Source organism: Pezoporus flaviventris, unplaced genomic scaffold, assembly GCF_033815535.1.
Source record: "Pezoporus flaviventris isolate CSIRO_AGI_PZ_B2104156 unplaced genomic scaffold, CSIRO_AGI_Pfla_v1 ptg000015l, whole genome shotgun sequence".
Taxonomy (NCBI): Eukaryota; Metazoa; Chordata; class Aves; order Psittaciformes; family Psittacidae; genus Pezoporus; species Pezoporus flaviventris.
In genome coordinates this window covers 25,937,923-25,955,793 of record NW_026892563.1, presented here as the reverse complement: position 1 = coordinate 25,955,793, position 17,871 = coordinate 25,937,923, and the positions used below count along the sequence as shown (strand labels likewise).

Genomic DNA, 17,871 nt, shown 5'->3' with positions numbered 1-17,871 from the left:
ACAAATGGAGCTGTTGACCCATCACGAGCTTCTTTACAAGCTTCTTGTGACATAATATAGGAAAAAAGCATTCCATATTCAGATGTCAAATGTCATCTAACAGGAATTTTGTTGCTCTATTTCATCTGGACAGTAAAAAGGCCATTTAGAACTTTCACTTTGTGGAAACTGTTTCAAAAACCAATAATTAATTGGTAAAGACATGAACTTTTGAGATAAATACAGTCCTTTTGACTAAAATTTATCATTACTTCCCAAATATATTTCAAAGTTTCTAAATACTTACTTCTTCAGGTGTGATTACTCCAGTTTCTTTGAACTTTGACTCCTGCAATAAAAAAAAGTTTAGAAATTTTGAGAACTGCTGACAAATTGAAGTACCCCACTTTACTGGTAAGACAGAGAATCATAGAATCAACCAGGTCAGAAAAGACCTTTAAGATCATCAAGTCCTGCCTTGGAACTAGCACTGTCCATGGATATCTGTTAATCAGCTTGGAGACCAAGCAGCTCTCTGTCAGGGCTGACAGACAGCCTACTTCCATATCCTCTGATGTATGGCTCAACAAAATTACTTTTTACAGAATGTGGGATATTATGAAAAAAGATCACACACATTAATTTTATTTTTTTTTTGCTGCAGCCAATTAATATATCAAAACTGGAGAAAATATCCCCCAGAATTCAGTACTACATTTGCCAGTGAGAGACAGAAAACGAGTCAGAATCAGTGATTCTCAGAATCAGGACTTTGGGACTGTTCTAGGCGCTGAACAGCACTACAATGGACCAGTATGAGGCTTTGCAGTTAAGAAAGGTCAATAAATGAACGACCAAACCAACTTTTATCTGTGGTGGGAAAAGTTGCGGAGAAAGACTTAGTTACTTTTTTTTATATAGTCATTTTTGTGGTGCCTTCATTATGCACTCTATGGAAACAGTTCAGATTTTCTCACATTGCCATGATTTTTTTTATGGATGAGGAATAGACAGCAATGAGCAACATAATTTAGCTCTACATGGAGAAATGAAGTACCTTTGCATTAAAGGTGATATTTATGAAGTTTAAGGATAAGGCTTTTTTTAGCATATTCAAATCTAGAATATTTTGTTTCAGACTTCTGTTTGTTTTTTTTTTTTTCTTCAGAAGAGTCACAATCATCAAAGAAACTTAGTACTCCCCAGCATTAGAGCTATCTAAGAATGGCTTTTAAAAAGAAGTAATTTCAACCATAGCATAGTTGACTTTTCAAGTTCTTCTGTCATCACTTACTGAATAACTTCTTGCCGTAAAGAACTTGTGATTTTTTTTTTATTTTTTTTTTAAACTAAAAGCAGCAACTGCAAAGCACCTCACTTTCCACTACAACTTCACCTTATTTAATCATGGGAAATCATTTTAATGCCAATCGCTGCTTAATTCGTTTATTCTTTATGCTTCACCCCGGTGCATACTATCACCTGCACTATGTAAAAAGAAATGAGCACACAGCAAACCTGTTTCCTTTCTCCCTCATTTCTAAAGATAACACCTTTAAGAACAGTATTAAGATAAGCAAAAGAGCAGTTGTACAAGCACCACTATGCACTAGTTAACAGAAACCAAAGAAACTCAAACAGCCCCAATTTAGCAATTTGGATTGCTATAAAACTGAGAATTCTCAATAACACATTATGCAACAGCACAGTGGAGACAACTTACTGTTTAATTTCAAAATACACTATAAGGAGTAGGCAACATGCATAAGCTTGGTTTCTGGAATTACATATGGAAAATATGTAAAATATCCATCCTCTATGCCCTAAGGATAAACAGTTCACTTTTTCATCTCTACATTCTGTGGTATGTAAGCTAGTGAGATACACAGGTATAGTTTCTTTCAAAGTTACCAAGTTGGAGTATTTATTTCAACCCCTTGTAAATGGAACATGTACACTGTTATATCTTTCCATTTGTAGGGGATTTTACTGCTGCCTCCTCCCAATAGTACATCTGGGCACAAGAATTCCTCTACCATTACACCAGCTGTGCAACAGCAACTGTACCATGGCAAACAAGTCACTTCACTTTTCCATGCCAGAACTGCAATCCATAATACGTCACATTGGTGGGTAACTGTAGAAAGGTCCACTATGCAGGCAACATACCACAGAGGGGCAAGTTCAATTAATTATTAAGTATCATGTCTTCTGCCCAAAGATCTAAGCTGCAGAGTACAAAGCACCTAAAAGATCATGCCGTAAAACCACAGGTAGAAGCTGCTATCATAAACAATTACAGCAAAAGTAGTTTTTCAAAAAACATGGGGAGATGTGAAAATCAGTGGTGAAGGAACTGCTGACAAGTTAGGCATTCACAAAGGTGACTTTTATGTAAAGAAGTATTTGTAAATAGGAGACAGAAGATGGGATGTAGTCTAAGAACTGCAGAAGAGCACAATCAGTTAAGTATCCTTTATCAAAAGAAGCATGACCAGTAGGTCAAAGGAGGTGATCCTGCCCCTCTACTCTGCTCTTGTGAGACCCCACCTGGAGTACTGTGTGCAGTTCTGGTGTCCTCAGCATAGGAAGGACATGGAGCTGTTGGAGCAAGTCCAGAGGAGGGACATGAGGATGACAAGGGGGCTGGAGCACCTCCCATACGAAGACAGGGTGAGAAAATAGGGGCTGTTCAGCCTTGAGAAGAGAAGCTGCGTGGAGACCTCATAGCAGCCTTCCAGTATCTGAAGAGGGCTTATAAAGGATGCTGGAGAGGGACTCTTCATCAGGGACTGTAGCAACAGGACAAGAGATAATGGGTTTAAACAGGGGAAGTTCAGGTCAGACACAAGGCAGAAGTTCTTTACTGTGAGGGTGGCGAGCAACTGGCACAGGCTGCCCAAAGCGAATGCCCCAACCCTGGCAGTGTTCAAGGCCAAGGGGACTTTGAGCAACCTGATCTAGTGGAAGGCGTCCATGCCCATGGCAGGGGGGTTAAAACTAGATGATCTTAAGGTCCTCTGAACCCAAACCACTCTATGGTTCTATGAAAGCTTAGCCAATTTAATAGAGAACAGCAATAAGTAAGTTATTTCTCCAGCAACAGGTCCAGCAATACCTGGCCTTCGAAGGTCCGCACCTCTCCAGCGAATGCTCCCACCCCTAATGGAATGGGAGCTCCCACTCAGGTTCCCTCCATCCTGTATGGCACAGCGCAAGACGAGGGCCAGTGGCTCTGCCGCCGCAAGGCTGCCCCTGCACAATCTCTCCCGAGGCCTGAAGGAGCACGGCGCCCTCGGAGGCGCTCCGCCGGTTGCATAAAGCCGCTGCAACCAGAGTTCTTCAGGCTGGGACAAGCGAAACCGCAGCCGCCGAGCGGCTTCCGGGAAGGCGGAGCGACTCCCGGAGCGGTCGGGCGCTCCTCGCGTCCTACTGGGGCGGCAAAGCAATGCCTGCGCCATAAGAACCCGCGAGCGGCCGCACTGCGGGTGACACCCCAGGCAGAGGTGAGGGAAGCAGGACAACTCTACAGCCACCCGCGACCGGAGGCTCGCGGCTCCGCGGGCCACCCTGCTTTAAAAAAGCAGGCGCATCCTCCACCCTTAACAGCTCCAAAACCTCCCCTCGCTTCACCCCGCTCCCGCACGGACCGGCACCTTGAGCACAGGGGTGAGGTACTCGGCCACCTCCAGGGCCTTCCCCTTCACCGTGTTGATGACGTTCTGCATGCTGCCGGCGGGCCCCGAGAGCAGGAGGAGGACAACCACCTCCCCCGCCCCTCGGTCAACAAGCTTCTTGGCGGCGGCACTCTCCCCGCGTCGCACACACGTTGACGACACACCGACGCTCAGCACCTCGTCGCGCCCGACCCGGCCCAGCGGTGATGGGCCTGCGCCGTAGCGGGCCCTGGTCCGCCGCAACAAGCCCGCCCCCCGGCGCGTGCGTGCGCAAGGCGGGAAGGTCCGGAGGGAGGAGAGGGGCCATGGCTCTTGGCGCGCACGCGTGTCCCGCAATGGTGGGGGGAGGAGCGCGGTTCCTCGCCGTCACGCAGCCGGGAGGGCCGATTGTCAAAGAGAATGAGGTGCGCGCTCCCGCGCGGGGCGGGTAGGCGAGGGGCGTGCGCCGCCAGCGTGAGAGGGAGGACACCGCCTGGCCTTGCCAGGTGAGGCCGGTGGAGCAGGGCGGGAGCCGGGCAACGCTCTGGGTTGCGGGAGAGCTTGGTGCGGGCCGCTGAGGTGCTTGCTGGCTGTGAGTGCGGCTGAGGCAGCTGGCGATGGGCGCGGCGGGCGAGCAGCGCGGGTGAAGGGGAGCCGGTGTGTGCTGCGAGCGCGGCGGCTGAGCACCGGCCGCTGCTGCCGCCTCTGCTGACCCCGCTGCCCCGGCCTCAGAACCCGGCTCGTCCCACGCGGCTTCTGCCCCGCTCCTGGCTGCAGCCGTGTGCCGACCTGAGGCAGCGACGTGGCAGCCGGCGGTCCGCAAAGCCAGGCGAGTGGTCCTTCAGCGGGGGGGGGGGGGGGTGCGGTCGGCGGCGCTTGCTGGCCGCTTTCTCGCCGCCGTTGCGAGGTGAGTGTTCGCCCCGTATGTCCCCGGCGGCGCGCGGCGCTGACACTCGGGGGGGTCTGCTTTGAAGCCGCTCTCCCTGCCGCCCCCGGCCCCTGCTCCCTGAGGTGAAACGGCGCGAGCCGTGGCTGCTGTTAACGAACATCCTGCCCGCAGCCGGCCCGAAGGGGCTCCCCTCAGGCCTCCTCACCCGGCAGAGGGCCCGATGCTGGCCGTCTGCGAGTCGGTTTGTCAGACCTGGAGATCCGCTAACGGGTCGGCCGAGTAACGGTAACGCTAGAGACGGGGAACCAGCGGCAGGCACAGCTGAGGCTCTGCGTGCAGCCATCCGTATACCTCCCGTCCTCCTGGCTACAAGCCGGTGCTGAGTAAGTGCCAGATCTTCTCTGAGGTGTTGCTCTCGCTGAATAGCTGTAAAACACTCCCTTGCTGGAATTTGGAACAATATTTTTAAAAATATTAAAGGAAAATAAACCTGTCGCCTATTTGTTCCTCATAGCTAATCAGTATTCCATAGATGCAATCTTCTGACAGACTGGCCTCCTGTGCCACCTTCTGAGTATTCTGTGTTCATTGCTTATCCCCCTTTTGCTGCTCCTTATAGCATATCTTTCACTCTCTCTCTCTTTTTTTTTTTTGATAAGAAGGAAAAAGATAACTGCAGAATGAGATTGTAGCTTGTGATGTAAACATCTTTGTGTAAAATAACACAAAGAAGCAAAATACATTTCACCTGGTTTAATCAGTTTCTGGAAGTACTATTTACAGTGTATTTTCATTTTGTCATCCAAAGGATATTGACAGTGAGACAGCAGAATGAAGTGCTGTAATCGAGTTGTGTTTTGCTCCAAGACAACCATCTATACTTTTCTGCTTGGAGGCGTGTTTATTGCATTGGGCTCAAGTCGAATCCTCCTGATGAAGTATTCTGCCAATGAAGGTGCTGTTGGGCAATAAACACGATGTACCTCAAATAAGAAGGAGTTGACATTTGGGGTAAAAGGAATACCCAGATGCCTACTTTTCCACCTGCAGAGTTCTTGGGATAAACATTCAATTGTATAAGTAGTGACATGTATTTCTGTACTAGCATAGACATGTATCTCTGGTCTAGCATATAGTGATAACTTGGGTTGCAAAGTGTATGATCCATGTGGTGATTCACCCTTAAAAGATGAGGCAGTGAATTATTTTATAGCTGATTTTCAAAGGCTAAATTGTTGTATAAGCAATAGTAATGGTATGTGTCTTGACTGAAATATTTGTTTTGCAACAGGCTTTGGAGAGAAGTGGTATCAGAGTGGGTGTGCTGTAGCTGCCTAGAATTACTGGTGCTCCTTCCGCCAAGTATTAGCAAAATATGTTAACAAAGAAAAGATACAGGCCTAGAAGAAAGTTGTGTCCTCCTGGAAAGCCATTTTTTGCCAGGAGAAAATAATAGTATATTGTCGTTTGGGGAAAATATTCCTAATAAAAAAAAAAGAAAAAAAGGATGTTCTTGAGTTCTCTTTAAAAATTCTGTAAAGTGGGACCAAATGAGGAAAGATTTCAACCCAGAAAGGAGGCAGTTCAGGAAGCTGTATATCATAAAAATTGGAATATTTATAATGAAAGTGCTGATAGAGCCTTTTGCGTTTATGGAAAGTGGCTAAAATTCTGACCTGAGGGATTAAAATAGTTTCTTGCTCTAATTATAAACACAGGAGACAGAATCTGATTGTGTACTCTCTGATTTGCTGAATCCCACAGATAACAAATACGATTATCTTCCTACAACAGTGAACATATGTTCTGAAGTAGTAAAATTGGTCCTGTGTTTGGTATTGGCACTATGGGTTAAGAAAAAAGGTAAGTACCTGTGTCTGAAATAACTCAAATGTGTTGACTTTCTAAGATTTGCTGTAGTACTTTCTCTTTTTTCTTTTTTTCTTTTTTTTTTTTTTTTTAATGGTATATTCACTTGTAGTATGGAGTAGGTCCTGCTAGTAAGGTTCTCTGGAATTGTCTTCCATGCAGAGTTGCAACAAAACTTTGCTTTTATAACTTCTACTTCGTGCTGTAAATTCAGGTGTTCTTCAGTTGTATGCATGGTGGCTGAAATGGGGGCAGATAAGTTGAATTAGAAAGTGTAATGAAGACAGGGTCTTCACATTCTCTCAATTTTAACACAGTATATGCTAGGATAATAGTCACTGTTCACAAAATAGACTGAAGAGAAGCTTAAAAACTGCATTAACCCAAGAATTGGCCTTTATTCTGTTCTTCTGACCACTTTTATTTAGACGACTCTTCCACTGAAGAGGCTTTGTGTGTGTAGTGGTATTTGAGTCAGAAGCAACATCCCAATGTTATAATTCAAGGTGGCTTTGCTGTGAAGACAAATCTTAGGGCTGCTCTTCAGAAAAATCAGTGTTGGGCCTCAGTAGCTACTGGTTTGACATTGCAGGCTATTTTTCTTTTTTCTTTCTTGGCTTTTCTGTCTTGATATAAAAAGAACAAGAGCTTAAGCTTGTAGCATTTCAAAATGGTAAGAAACAGATGTTTAAATTGGAAGAGGGTGTCAAGCACTGGAGACTTCTGTTAAACTGAACTGTTATTTTTATCGACTTCTCCATCTAACAGTCATGGCTCTGGCAAGCTGAGGAAATTTTTACTTCCACCATTTAGTACAGACATACCTGAGAAAGTAAATGCATTCAGTCAGTGTTTGCCATCATTGGCTACTGTTGATTATACATTTTCTGTTTGTTTGGGTTTTTTTCCTTCCAGATACCTGAGTTTTTCTGAACTCAATATGTTGGTGGTTCAGAGGAGGATTAAATAACATTGTGTAGTCTTAAATCTTTGCTAACAAAGTACTTCTGTCACCAGCTCTTAAGTTTATCACAGTCTTCATCCTAAAGTGTGTGTTCTGAATACCTAAGTAAATGTCATACTTTGTGCCTTGTCCTTTCTTCCTTTTTCCTATATGTTCTGTTTTTACCCAGATCATGTCCTGTGTGCTACAGATACTGAATTCTGGTTTATTTTGTATTTCTGACATTACTGACTGCCTTTTTGGTGCTGTATGAACAGATTCACTGTCTGTGTCATTGTTTCATTTCTAGATTTGATGGATGATCATCAGGAAATCATACCCAGTGATGATGTCACTGTTGTGTGGGGGCTTTGGGTTGCTTTTTGAGCCTCAAAGAATGGTTGGTAATTGGATTTTTTTCTCCCAGTAGACAAACACTCTGATGGGGGTAACAGGTTCCTTGATGTGTTCTATGTCGAAGCAAGGAGATCTGTAGGCACAGGATTGCTGCTCTGGCTGTGTGTTCTGCCCTGGATCTGTCCTCTGTAGTACCTTAGGTTTTTTTTTTTTTTCAGTCCAGCAGTGTTCCTGAAAATAGAACAGTGGTACCTATTCTGTTACATGGGAATGGACTTTTGATAATAAGATTATTTTCTTGCTGATTTCCTTTCAGAGGGTTGTTTGGATCATCCCTTTGAATGTCTTTCCTGGAAGAATTTTTGTAATTCCATGAAATGGTCAATTCCTGCCTTTCTCTACTTTTTGGATAACTTGATTGTCTTCTACGTACTGTCCTACCTCCAGCCAGTAAGTATACATATAATGAATAAAATATCTTCCGATGTCTTAGTGGTAGGTAACATTGCCTTTAGACTATCAACAGTTGTAATACCGGCAAGGCAAGATTTGCAGGTAGAAGAATGATCTTGTTACCTTACCAAGGAGACCTTCTTATTCTCTTGCCCACTGGTCAGTGTTGTACAGCTTTGTCCTGATTTTGGCTGGGATAGAGTTAATTTTTCCTAGTAGCTGGTACAGTGCTGTATTTTGGCTTTAGTCTGAGGACAGTGTTGATAACTGTGTTGATAACACACAGATGGTTTAGTTGTTGCTAAGTAGTGCTTACCCTAAGTCAAGGACTTTTCAGTTTCCCATGGTCTGCCAGTGAGGAGGGACACAAGAAGCAAGGAGGTAGCAGAGACAGGACACCTGACCCAAACTAGCCAAAGAGGTATTCTGTACCACAGCACGTCATGCCCTATATATAAACTGGGGGACGTTGGCTGGGAGGTACGGAGTGGGCACCAGTGGTGAGCAATTGCACTGTGCGTCACTTGTCTTTCTTGGGTTTTATGTCTTTCTTGGGTTTTATTTCTCTCTCTTTTTTTTTTTGATGATGATGATTGTTGTTGTTATTGTTGTCAACTTTATTTCAATTATTAAACTGTTCTTACCTCAACCCACGGGTTTTACGTTTCCAGTTCTCCTCCCCATCCCACCAGAGGTAGGGAGTGAGCAGGTGGCTATGTAGTACTTAGCAGCCCACTGGGTTTAAACCATGACAATCCTTTTTAGTGTCCAGAGTGGCACCAAAGTATTGAGATAATGACAGATCTGACCAGAGCATGTTATAAGAAATTTGTTATAAGCATTCATTGTATTGATTTAATAGTCGCTAGTCACAATGTTGGTTTATTTGCTGTCAGGGTTGTTGTGCTTGTTCTCAGGGTTGTGTTGCATAACTCCTCACTTGGTGTACATGTTCCCTGCTGTGCTGTTTATCACCTTTGGGGGCCGGGCTAAAGTTACCATTTTGCTGTACTTTGTAATATTGGTTTACGATATGATAGAATTCCTGGTTGTGAAACTGAGCTGGTATGTGTACCCAGCATTGTTATCACCTCTGTACTTTGGGAGTAATCTGTTGGAAACTATTAATAATTATACCTTTTACCTTTTCTCCTTGGAGAGCCAACCTATGGAAAAGACATCTTTCCACATCTTCACCTTCTCCTCCAGGCCAATTACAATAACATTTGAGAATTCTGAAAATTTTTATTATACTTGGGATGCTCAGATCGGCATGGCCCTATTGCTAAGAGCCATGAATGTGGTTCAGGTCTTCTTTAGGGTTAAGCAGCTATTTGTGCTACTCCAATCCTGGCAATGGGTGATGCAGCTGAACCAGAGGACCAGTGTGTGCTGGCATCAGTTGTCCCTATACACAAGAAGAAATGGACAAGGAAGTCAGCTCATTCAGTAAAGGAGGATGAAGCAGGGCCACCACAATTACAGGAGGAGTGAGTGGAACAAGAAGTAACCACTTGATCACTATCCCTGATTGAGCTGTGCAATTTGCAAAAAGATTTCAGCTGTCATCCGGGTGAGCACATTATCACCTCGCTGCTCCCTGGGATAACAGGGCTAGTAGCCTGGAACTAGAGGGTAGGTAAGCCAATCATCTGGGATCACTTTCTAGGGAAGGGAGAATTGAGAAGGCAACTGGGAGTGGGTCACAAGTTCTCAGCCTCTGGAGGCGGTTCCTGTGAAGTGTCAAGGAATGGTAACTCTTCAAGGAAGATATTAGATGTCACTCAGGCAATTGGAAGGCAATGTAGAGAAGTATCCAGTATCTGAGAGAATTGGTTGTGCTAGAGATGATTTATTATGACTTGAACAATGCACAGTTACCCACAGATCCAAAGTTCAATGCGCATGACTCATGTTGTGGAAATATGTATGGAGCGCACCATTGTTGTATGCCAACTTGATAGTAATGACCTAGAGAGATGAGATGCCACAGTGGTGGATGAAATGGTTCAGCATCTCTGGCAATACAAAGAAAATCTCTCGTCCTCCCAAAGGACTTGTTTCTCAGCTGTGGAAAAGCTGTCCTGGGAGTTCCAGCAATTCAAAGAAGATACGTCCTATTCTCTATCTGTATGGACCAGTATTTCATCTATTAACAGCAAGCATTCTTTTGCTCGAGAGGGAGAATATAGAAGGTATACACCCATGGGTACCCTGTGGTTTTACCTGTGGTGCCACAGAAAGGACATGAGGAATTGGGATGGAAAATTTGTGTTGACTCTAGAGGCACAGGTATATGAATTGCAAGGAAAAAACATCACAAGTGGGAGTTCTTCCAGGAAAGTTGCTGCTCCAGTCTCCAGTGAGCAGTTCGCCAGAGAGAGTGGAAAGGCTGATCTTACTCCTGGTCCTGTTGAAAAGAAGTATAATCCGTTTTTTCAAGAAGGAAGTGGGGACTAGAAGAGGGACAGCTGGGTTTACTGGACTGTGTGGATCAGATCACCTGGCATGTTGGACCCACAGAAATATAATGTTCTAGTTACACAGTGTACCCTAATGTTATCGAGCTATGAAGGGGAGGAATCCATTTGTGTTTCTAGAGTGACAGGGGGATCCCAGCAGCTGACTGTACTGAAGGCTGACATCAGCCTGAATAGGAAGGAGTGACAGAAGCACTACATTGTGACTGGCCTAGAGGCTCTGTGTATCCTTGGCACATACTGTGGCAGGAGAGGGTACTTCAAGGACCCAAAAGTGCACTGGTAGGCTTTCAGTATGGCTGCCTTGGAGACAGAGGAAATTAAACAGCTATCTGCTTTGCCTGGTCTCTCAGTAGAGGAGTCTCTGTGTGTTTTCTCCATCTGAAATGATTTAGAAATAGACTGAATTGCTTAAGTACTAGGCAAGTTTTCTATGCTTTCACTCATTTGGTTTCTTCAGCTCTGTATTTCTCTTTCAATGTGTTTGCTCATCTTGCTCATATTTGAGCTGCACTTTTCTGTGCAGCTTCTACTACTTTATATATATGACTTCACATAATTACTTGTTTTCTTTCCTCAATGACTCCAAAGAGAAATGAGTAAATGTAAATCCCACAAATAGAGTAAGTGTAACAGGAAGTGAGGAGTGGAGGAGGCAAACTGACTTAACTAACAAACAAATGCAAAAATTATGTTTAAACACAAAACTTAATTGGTACTTTCCTCTAGCTACATTCATCCTTTTGGATAAATCTGCATATGCTCAGGAAATAGTACAGGTTTTGTGCTTTTCTTTATTTTCATTCCATATCTATGTTTGAAGTTAGAAACAGATGTTAGTGCTTGCTATAAGGTATTATGGCAGCCTCTGTTTAACATTAAAAATATGTATAAATATTTCTGTTCCTTTTCTGTCAGAACTTCTCTTTAAAATATTGTTCTTTTAGGTGTACATTTCTGTCATGAACAGGGCAGAGTCTACAATAAGACTTGGCTGCAAAAATGTAATTTAAATCAAGAGTTAGATATCTTAAAATAACGTACCCAGTGCTTGGTTCTGTGGTTTGTTGTGTATGGGTTTTGGCAATGTTTGTTTTTTGTTTTTTTTTATTGGTGATGTGGTTTTGGTGTTGGTTTTGGATTTGGCATTTGGTATGTTTTCTGTTTGTTTTTTTTTATTTTAGGAAGGAAATTCAGTTATAATGTTAGTAATAACAAAGCCTGATGTTCAGAAGGCTACATGAACACTATTGCTTTTTTTATGCAAAGGTTATACATCTTTTGCAGTATGGATGGCTTTTAGATTTTACACCCCCACTCCTCCCCTGATGCTCACACCTTGTTTCTCTCCCCTCAGAGCATGCGCTCGAAGATTTCTCTTTTTAAGAACTCTTAGCATCTTATATCTTTTAAATGGATATGTTCTATGAGGGTTAGCTGTAATTGTGCATAATCATGGTAAACAGGTATTAAAAGACCAACTAAATACCTGTAAGATTGTAGATAAGGTAGAACAACTTGGCAGTGTACAAGACAGTGAAAGTGAAAAGGTAGAGGCAAGGTGCTTGAAAGGAGGCCATATGCACTGAACTTGGTTTCATGTGACTTTAAAAACTTACTAGGCTTCCAACTAATTAGCACCTGGGTGACAGTTGCTTGAAGTATGGAGTTGCTTTGGGGCAATTTTTAAAAATTTTTTTTGGTAAGCTTCAGCTCTAACAGCTATGGATACTCTTTAGCAGGTAACATTTCCTAGTGATAAGAGATTTTCAGAGATTCTGTTTGTAGCATGTAAGTTTGTGGTATGGTGATATTTGGTAAATTTTTTCTTGCTCCTTCTCATCTATGACAAAGGTCCCTTGAGGCCTCAGAGAACAACTCAAAATTAATTCCTTGTAACTATCCTGCTACAGATTTTGATCATATTATGTTACCAAAGCTGTTGGATGTGGGGCTTTGACTGTAAAGCAAAACCAGAGTACTATGGAACACTCGTACATTTTGCATCAAGCCTCTTTTTTTCCAGAGTTGTTTCTGCCAGATTCACTTCTTTATTCAATATTTTTCTTGTTCCATAAATATTTATTGTGTTGTAATCTTGCAAAATGGAAAATTAAGCTGCTGTGTCTTAGGCAGATGTCTCATGTCACTCTTCGGCTTACTTGTGACCCTGTGTTGTTTGTTTCATGAGGTTTTTTTTATTCAGCAGAGAGTACCTTGGAACAGACTGGAACTAAGGTAACAGGAAAAGGATCTGTGGTTTTCCTCTAGTAAATGAAAAAGGCTCTGTTATTGTGGAATCAGGGATGTGGAAATGCAGATGAGGAAGTTCAAGACAGTGTCTGTGTCTTACACTTCTGAAACCATATATGGTTTTGTGTAAAATTGTCTTAAAAAGTGATCTCACTCTAAGGCTGAATTAGAGGAATTAGTTCAGATGCCTGGATTTTTTTGTGTGCGTACTGACTATACAGGGCAGTCTTGAATAGCACAATTTGGGAAATGCCTTCACCCCCAAAAAGAACTTTTTTTCCCTACTGGTGTTGGTAGATTCTGATCTTTAATGGTAACTGCACTGCCTAAAAGAGCCTCTTCTTGGTCCAGTGTCCCAGTGTAGAGTGTCTAATATAGAGACTAAAAAGACAGTCATTGCCACAAGGAGATTGCAGTTTGGGATTATAGCTATGGAATAAGGCACTGTCATAATTGTACAGCTATTCCCAAATGAGGAGCTTTAGAGTTGTTTTCAGTTCTGATTTGAAACAGGTGATTTCTCTAGTACAGTTGCAGTCTTGAAAATTCAAGCTGAACCTCCTTGCCTTTGACAAACAATGCAACAAATGCACTTGACATGCAAGAAGTTTATTTCCTGTAAGTGCCTTGTCCAAGTCTGGGATTTCATGAATGCTGCAAGCTGGCACCACAGCCAGCAGCAGCATTGTCTTCCCCTATTCTTTTCTTACTTTCTTTTTGGAGGAACTTCCTCCTTTCTACTGGCATAGCTGGTTTTGCACCTGACTGGTCAGCCTGGCTGGGGATCTGATCTGGCTGAAAACTAAACTGTTTTGTTAAGTAAGTTTTCTGCTGGATTGGTTTCCTCATACATTTGTTTCAGTACAGCTTTCCCCACTTTCAGTGGAACTTGGTCTCTGTGGTTTGCTTGAGATTTTAAAATGGTGCTTCAGTGTCATTTTAGGGAAGTGTTATTCTGCCACTTGAGTAAAGATGTAAGGTAAGTACCAGGATGATGCTTTTTACCTTGCAGAAAGGTGAACACTTGAAGTTGGTGGACTTTTGATGTTCACACTATGTCTGGAGTATAAATTTGTTCCCTTTCTTCTCTTTCTAGGCAATGGCTGTACTCTTTTCAAATTTTGTCATTATAACAACAGCTCTTCTCTTCAGGATAGTGCTAAAGTAAGTAGTATTTATGAAAGTGAAAGAAATTTTATATCTTCCCAGCCTTCATGAAGAAGTTAAGCTACATTCTTTCTTTTCATCTAATGGGGAACAGTTATTCGATTTCTTGTGACTATACCAACTTGGAGAGTTGGCTTTGTTTTCTACAAAGGTGTTTTCTGAAGGCGTAGGAAATGGTAGCTTATTAGGAGTTCCTACATATCTCTGCACATTTGGTCAACTGTAATAAGAGACAACTGAACCATTGATTATGTAGTTGTTGGATGGTCAGAATTAAGGTTTGGGTACTTCCATTTATACGTTAGCTTGGTATGTTTAAGAAGTGTTTATGTATTCTTTCTTCATTGTTCATCTGACAAAAGCCAGACTCTGTCCTATGTGTGCCACTTCACCTGATTTGAGTACTTTATGGTGTGATTTAGGTTCAGAAAAGACAGGGAAATGGATAATAACACTCAAAAACTCATTTGTGTTGGATGTGGAGGAAAGATGCCTTTTCTACAAGCGTTAATATACCGAAACAGTGTCTGACAGTCTGACTTGAAATGCTTTTTCTCAGTTGTTTACTTCGATATTTCTTGTCATATCACAGTTTACTTAATTTTCAAAATTCCCTATTTTCCCCAAGGTAAACTGTCATTGCTTGAGTGAAAAATAATATAAATAGTCCTACAGTCTTATAAATTATATTCATAGATTTATATGATGTATCATCATAAAAAATTAGAAAAGGGCACATAATCATGTGGGAAAAGTGAAATGTAGTAAAAGTTTACTGGAGAAAGCGGATAATTATTTGAATTTTTGTGATTACTTTTTTTTTCTATCAGATCTGTTTTCCCACAGAGACAACAGTTGCTTTTAAGTTGTCAGGCAGTCAGTATCTAGAACTAACATGATCTTGAAATACTTTCCTTAAATTATCTCTACAGAACAGTCCATTTGTATTTCTGTGATTGCCAGGCTGGGCCCCCCTTGCTGTAATAAAGTGTGCTGCTGTGAAGTCTGGAAAGCCAAGATTTATCTTTGCTCATGTCTCTGTCTCCTTATCTGTGGCATGATGTCTTTTATGTGTTTTATAGAGTTTGTTCTCCTGACAATTTATGCCTGTGTGTTTCTAAAGTTGGTGGCTTTTTTTGTCTACTCCTAGGCGAAAAATCTCTTGGGTACAATGGGCATCTCTGGTGATTTTATTCCTGTCCATCGTTGCCCTGACTCTAGGAACTGGAGGCCATCAGCAAAGCTTGGCCGCACATGGATTCCATCATAGTATGTTTTTTAGTCCATCTAACCACTGCCTCCTCTATGCTCGACCTGAGGAAGCATGCCTGGAAAAGAGCAACTGCGTAACACCAAGTTTCCTTCCCAGCTTCCATTGGAATGTCACCAGTACCATGGCAGGAGCATTGAAACCTCTTCGCCTCAGTTTGGGTCATCTGCTTATTCTGGTGCAGTGTTTCATTTCTGCCCTGGCTAACATCTACAATGAAAAGATCTTGAAAGATGGGGATCAGCTTGCTGAAAGCATCTTCACGCAGAACAGCAAACTCTATGCCTTTGGGGTGCTGTTCAATGGGCTTATGCTGGGACTGCAGAATAAGGACAGGAAGCAGATAGGGAATTGTGGCTTCTTTTATGGGCACAACATCTTCTCAGTGGCTCTCATATTTGTCACAGCTTTCCTGGGACTGTCTGTAGCCTTCATCTTGAAGTTCCGAGACAACATGTTCCATGTTATGACTGCTCAGATCACCACTGTCATCATTACCACCGTCTCTTTTATCATCTTTGACTTCAGGCCTTCTCTGGAGTTCTTTTTGGAAGCTCCTGTAGTACTTCTCTCCATATTCATCTATAATGCCAGTAAACCAAGAGGCCTGGAATACGCTACTCTGCGGGAAAGGGGCAAACATATCAAAGGAGATGCATGGGAGAGGTCAAGCGGGGTAAGGCTTTTCAGTTCTTGTCTTCCCTGGCTCCTCTTTTGTTTCACCTCAATTTATGCTATGGTATGTTTGGAAGATTCATTTTTCATGTTACTGGACTCATGCCTCAAGTCAAACACCAAAACTCCTCAGTATTTCTTAAAGTCTTTTAAATTGACTGGGTCTTGCTTTGCGTATTCATCTTTTTCAGTGTGTGAACCCTAGGTAAGCATAGCTTTCCTACTTTGTCTTGTGAGCAACTTTAGCTTTGCACAAATACTCTCTTGAAACCTTTAGAAACAAATATTTCACTGGCCTTGGGCATTCAGAAATTGAAATTGATGCCTGGGAAATAATTGTACGTAAGTAGAACTGATAAGTCTTGGCAGCTGAGCACAAATAATGAAGAAGTTAATATATTTGATGTTAAGATTCTTTCTACCTGAACAATCAATGGTATCTGAAGACAAAAAGGTAATCTATAAATACAGAGTTTTAACACTTGTTTCATAAGGGGGGAAAAAAAAATTTCCTCCAGGCCCATTAGTGGCTTTTGTCTGAATTTGAATAGTCGTGTAGTTAACTAGAACATGGCAGGAAGGGCATGCTCGTAGGTAGGTCATTCAGCTAAGCTGAGCGGTCAGTCTAAAGGGGAAGGGTTAATGTTTCTGTACTCTTGAGTTTGCTTGCACAGATGTGTTCTGTAATACACGTTGAAACCAGCAGGGGGTGCTGTCTCCATTTAACTCTAAGAAATATTAAATTTGGAAGAGGTGTTTTCCAGATATTCCACAAAGTCCCTTCTTAGGTTGTTGTATAACAAGTAATAAATAACACTGTCATATATTTCTGGTATACCAGAAGTTATCTATTTTAGCACTTAAAACTGAGCAGCTGTGGTGAAAACAAGCAGTACTGTGTGCGCAAGCTTCCTGTTAAAGGAATGGGCTAGAAGCTGCTTTAAAGATACAGGGATATTTTTTATAAACGTGTATCCCAGAGCAAGATTATAACACACTGGTAAGAGATTTAAATTACAGGGTTTTGATGTTATATAAGTGATGTCTTCAAAATAAACTTTGGTTTTATGTGGTTTTTTTTGTTTGGTTTGGGTTTTTTTTTGTGTTTGGTTGGTTGGGTTGGTTTTGTTTGTTTGTTTTTGTTGATGTTAATAGTAAGATAAGTTTTGCTCACATTTTTTTCCTTTGCTTCTGTTTCCTGTAGGATGGAGAAGAATTTGAGAGGTTGAACAAACCAAGCAGTGACATTGATACAGATGAAGATTCCCTCTAGCATTAGGCTGGCTCAGAGGAGTTCTATTACTCATAGTGAAAGAATTTTAACATTTTATTAACACAGAGAAGGGTCATTTTTCCCCACTTGCAATTGAAACTGTTTTGCAGCTGGATATCAGAGATGAATGAGGAAAACATTCAAGCCGTATATATGGAGCATTGTATTGTCTCTTCCTATGCATGTAAATTAGAGCTTCAAAATCTGCTGAAAGAAACAAAATCTGTAACTGATGGAAACAAGAAGAGACCTACACCCTGGACTCGGTGGTCTGGGTGACATGCTATATTATGGAAGGCAGTCCTGGACTCTTAACTGTATATCTTTCACAACTTTGGTTAACTGTCCTGAGTCACTGCAACTTCCTGTATGAATTCCTTGGTTAGCAAAACAGAGATAACTGTTCTCCACCTTGCAGCAGTGATACAAGCATTGATTAATGTTTCTGCTGTATCTTCCAGTATACAAATTCTCCAGTAAGTTTTCTTTTCAGGACTGAAGATGTTACTAGTAACCTCATAAATAGAGGCATATTGGCTGATTTATTGTATTTTTGCAATTCAGATTGATATATCCCTAGCTGAGTAAAAGAGCCCCTCTGAACCAA

The 17,871-nt window shown here is 42.1% G+C and overlaps 2 protein-coding genes across 8 annotated transcripts in view; one reads left to right on the top strand and one right to left on the bottom strand.

Moving 5' to 3' along the window:
• ATG3 (autophagy related 3) overlaps positions 1 to 3,857 on the bottom strand; it is a 22,584-nt gene extending 18,727 nt beyond the window's left edge. Inside the window, exons 1-2 of one of the 2 annotated variants that reach the window (XM_061453851.1) lie at positions 3,636 to 3,857; positions 287 to 328 (exon numbers count right to left, since the gene is read on the bottom strand). In XM_061453851.1, coding sequence (XP_061309835.1) covers positions 287 to 328; positions 3,636 to 3,707 — 114 coding nt within the window. In that variant the 5' untranslated portion in view covers positions 3,708 to 3,857. The remainder of the gene's footprint in view (positions 1 to 286; positions 329 to 3,635) is intronic. The other variant, XM_061453850.1, reaches the window with a different exon arrangement.
• On the top strand, positions 3,348 to 17,871 carry SLC35A5 (solute carrier family 35 member A5). Of its 6 annotated transcripts, none has more exons than XM_061453846.1 (7): positions 3,348 to 3,485; positions 5,333 to 5,479; positions 6,289 to 6,387; positions 8,010 to 8,143; positions 13,976 to 14,043; positions 15,197 to 15,992; positions 17,196 to 17,871. In XM_061453846.1, the coding sequence occupies exons 2-7, from the start codon at positions 5,356 to 5,358 to the stop codon at positions 17,262 to 17,264; spliced, it is 1,290 nt and encodes a 429-aa protein (XP_061309830.1). In that variant the 5' UTR covers positions 3,348 to 3,485; positions 5,333 to 5,355; the 3' UTR covers positions 17,265 to 17,871. The 6 variants fall into 6 exon arrangements, with proteins under 6 accessions (XP_061309830.1, XP_061309829.1, XP_061309831.1 ...); XM_061453845.1 differs by lacking the exon at positions 3,348 to 3,485 and adding an exon at positions 3,996 to 4,060; XM_061453847.1 differs by lacking the exon at positions 3,348 to 3,485 and adding an exon at positions 4,419 to 4,542.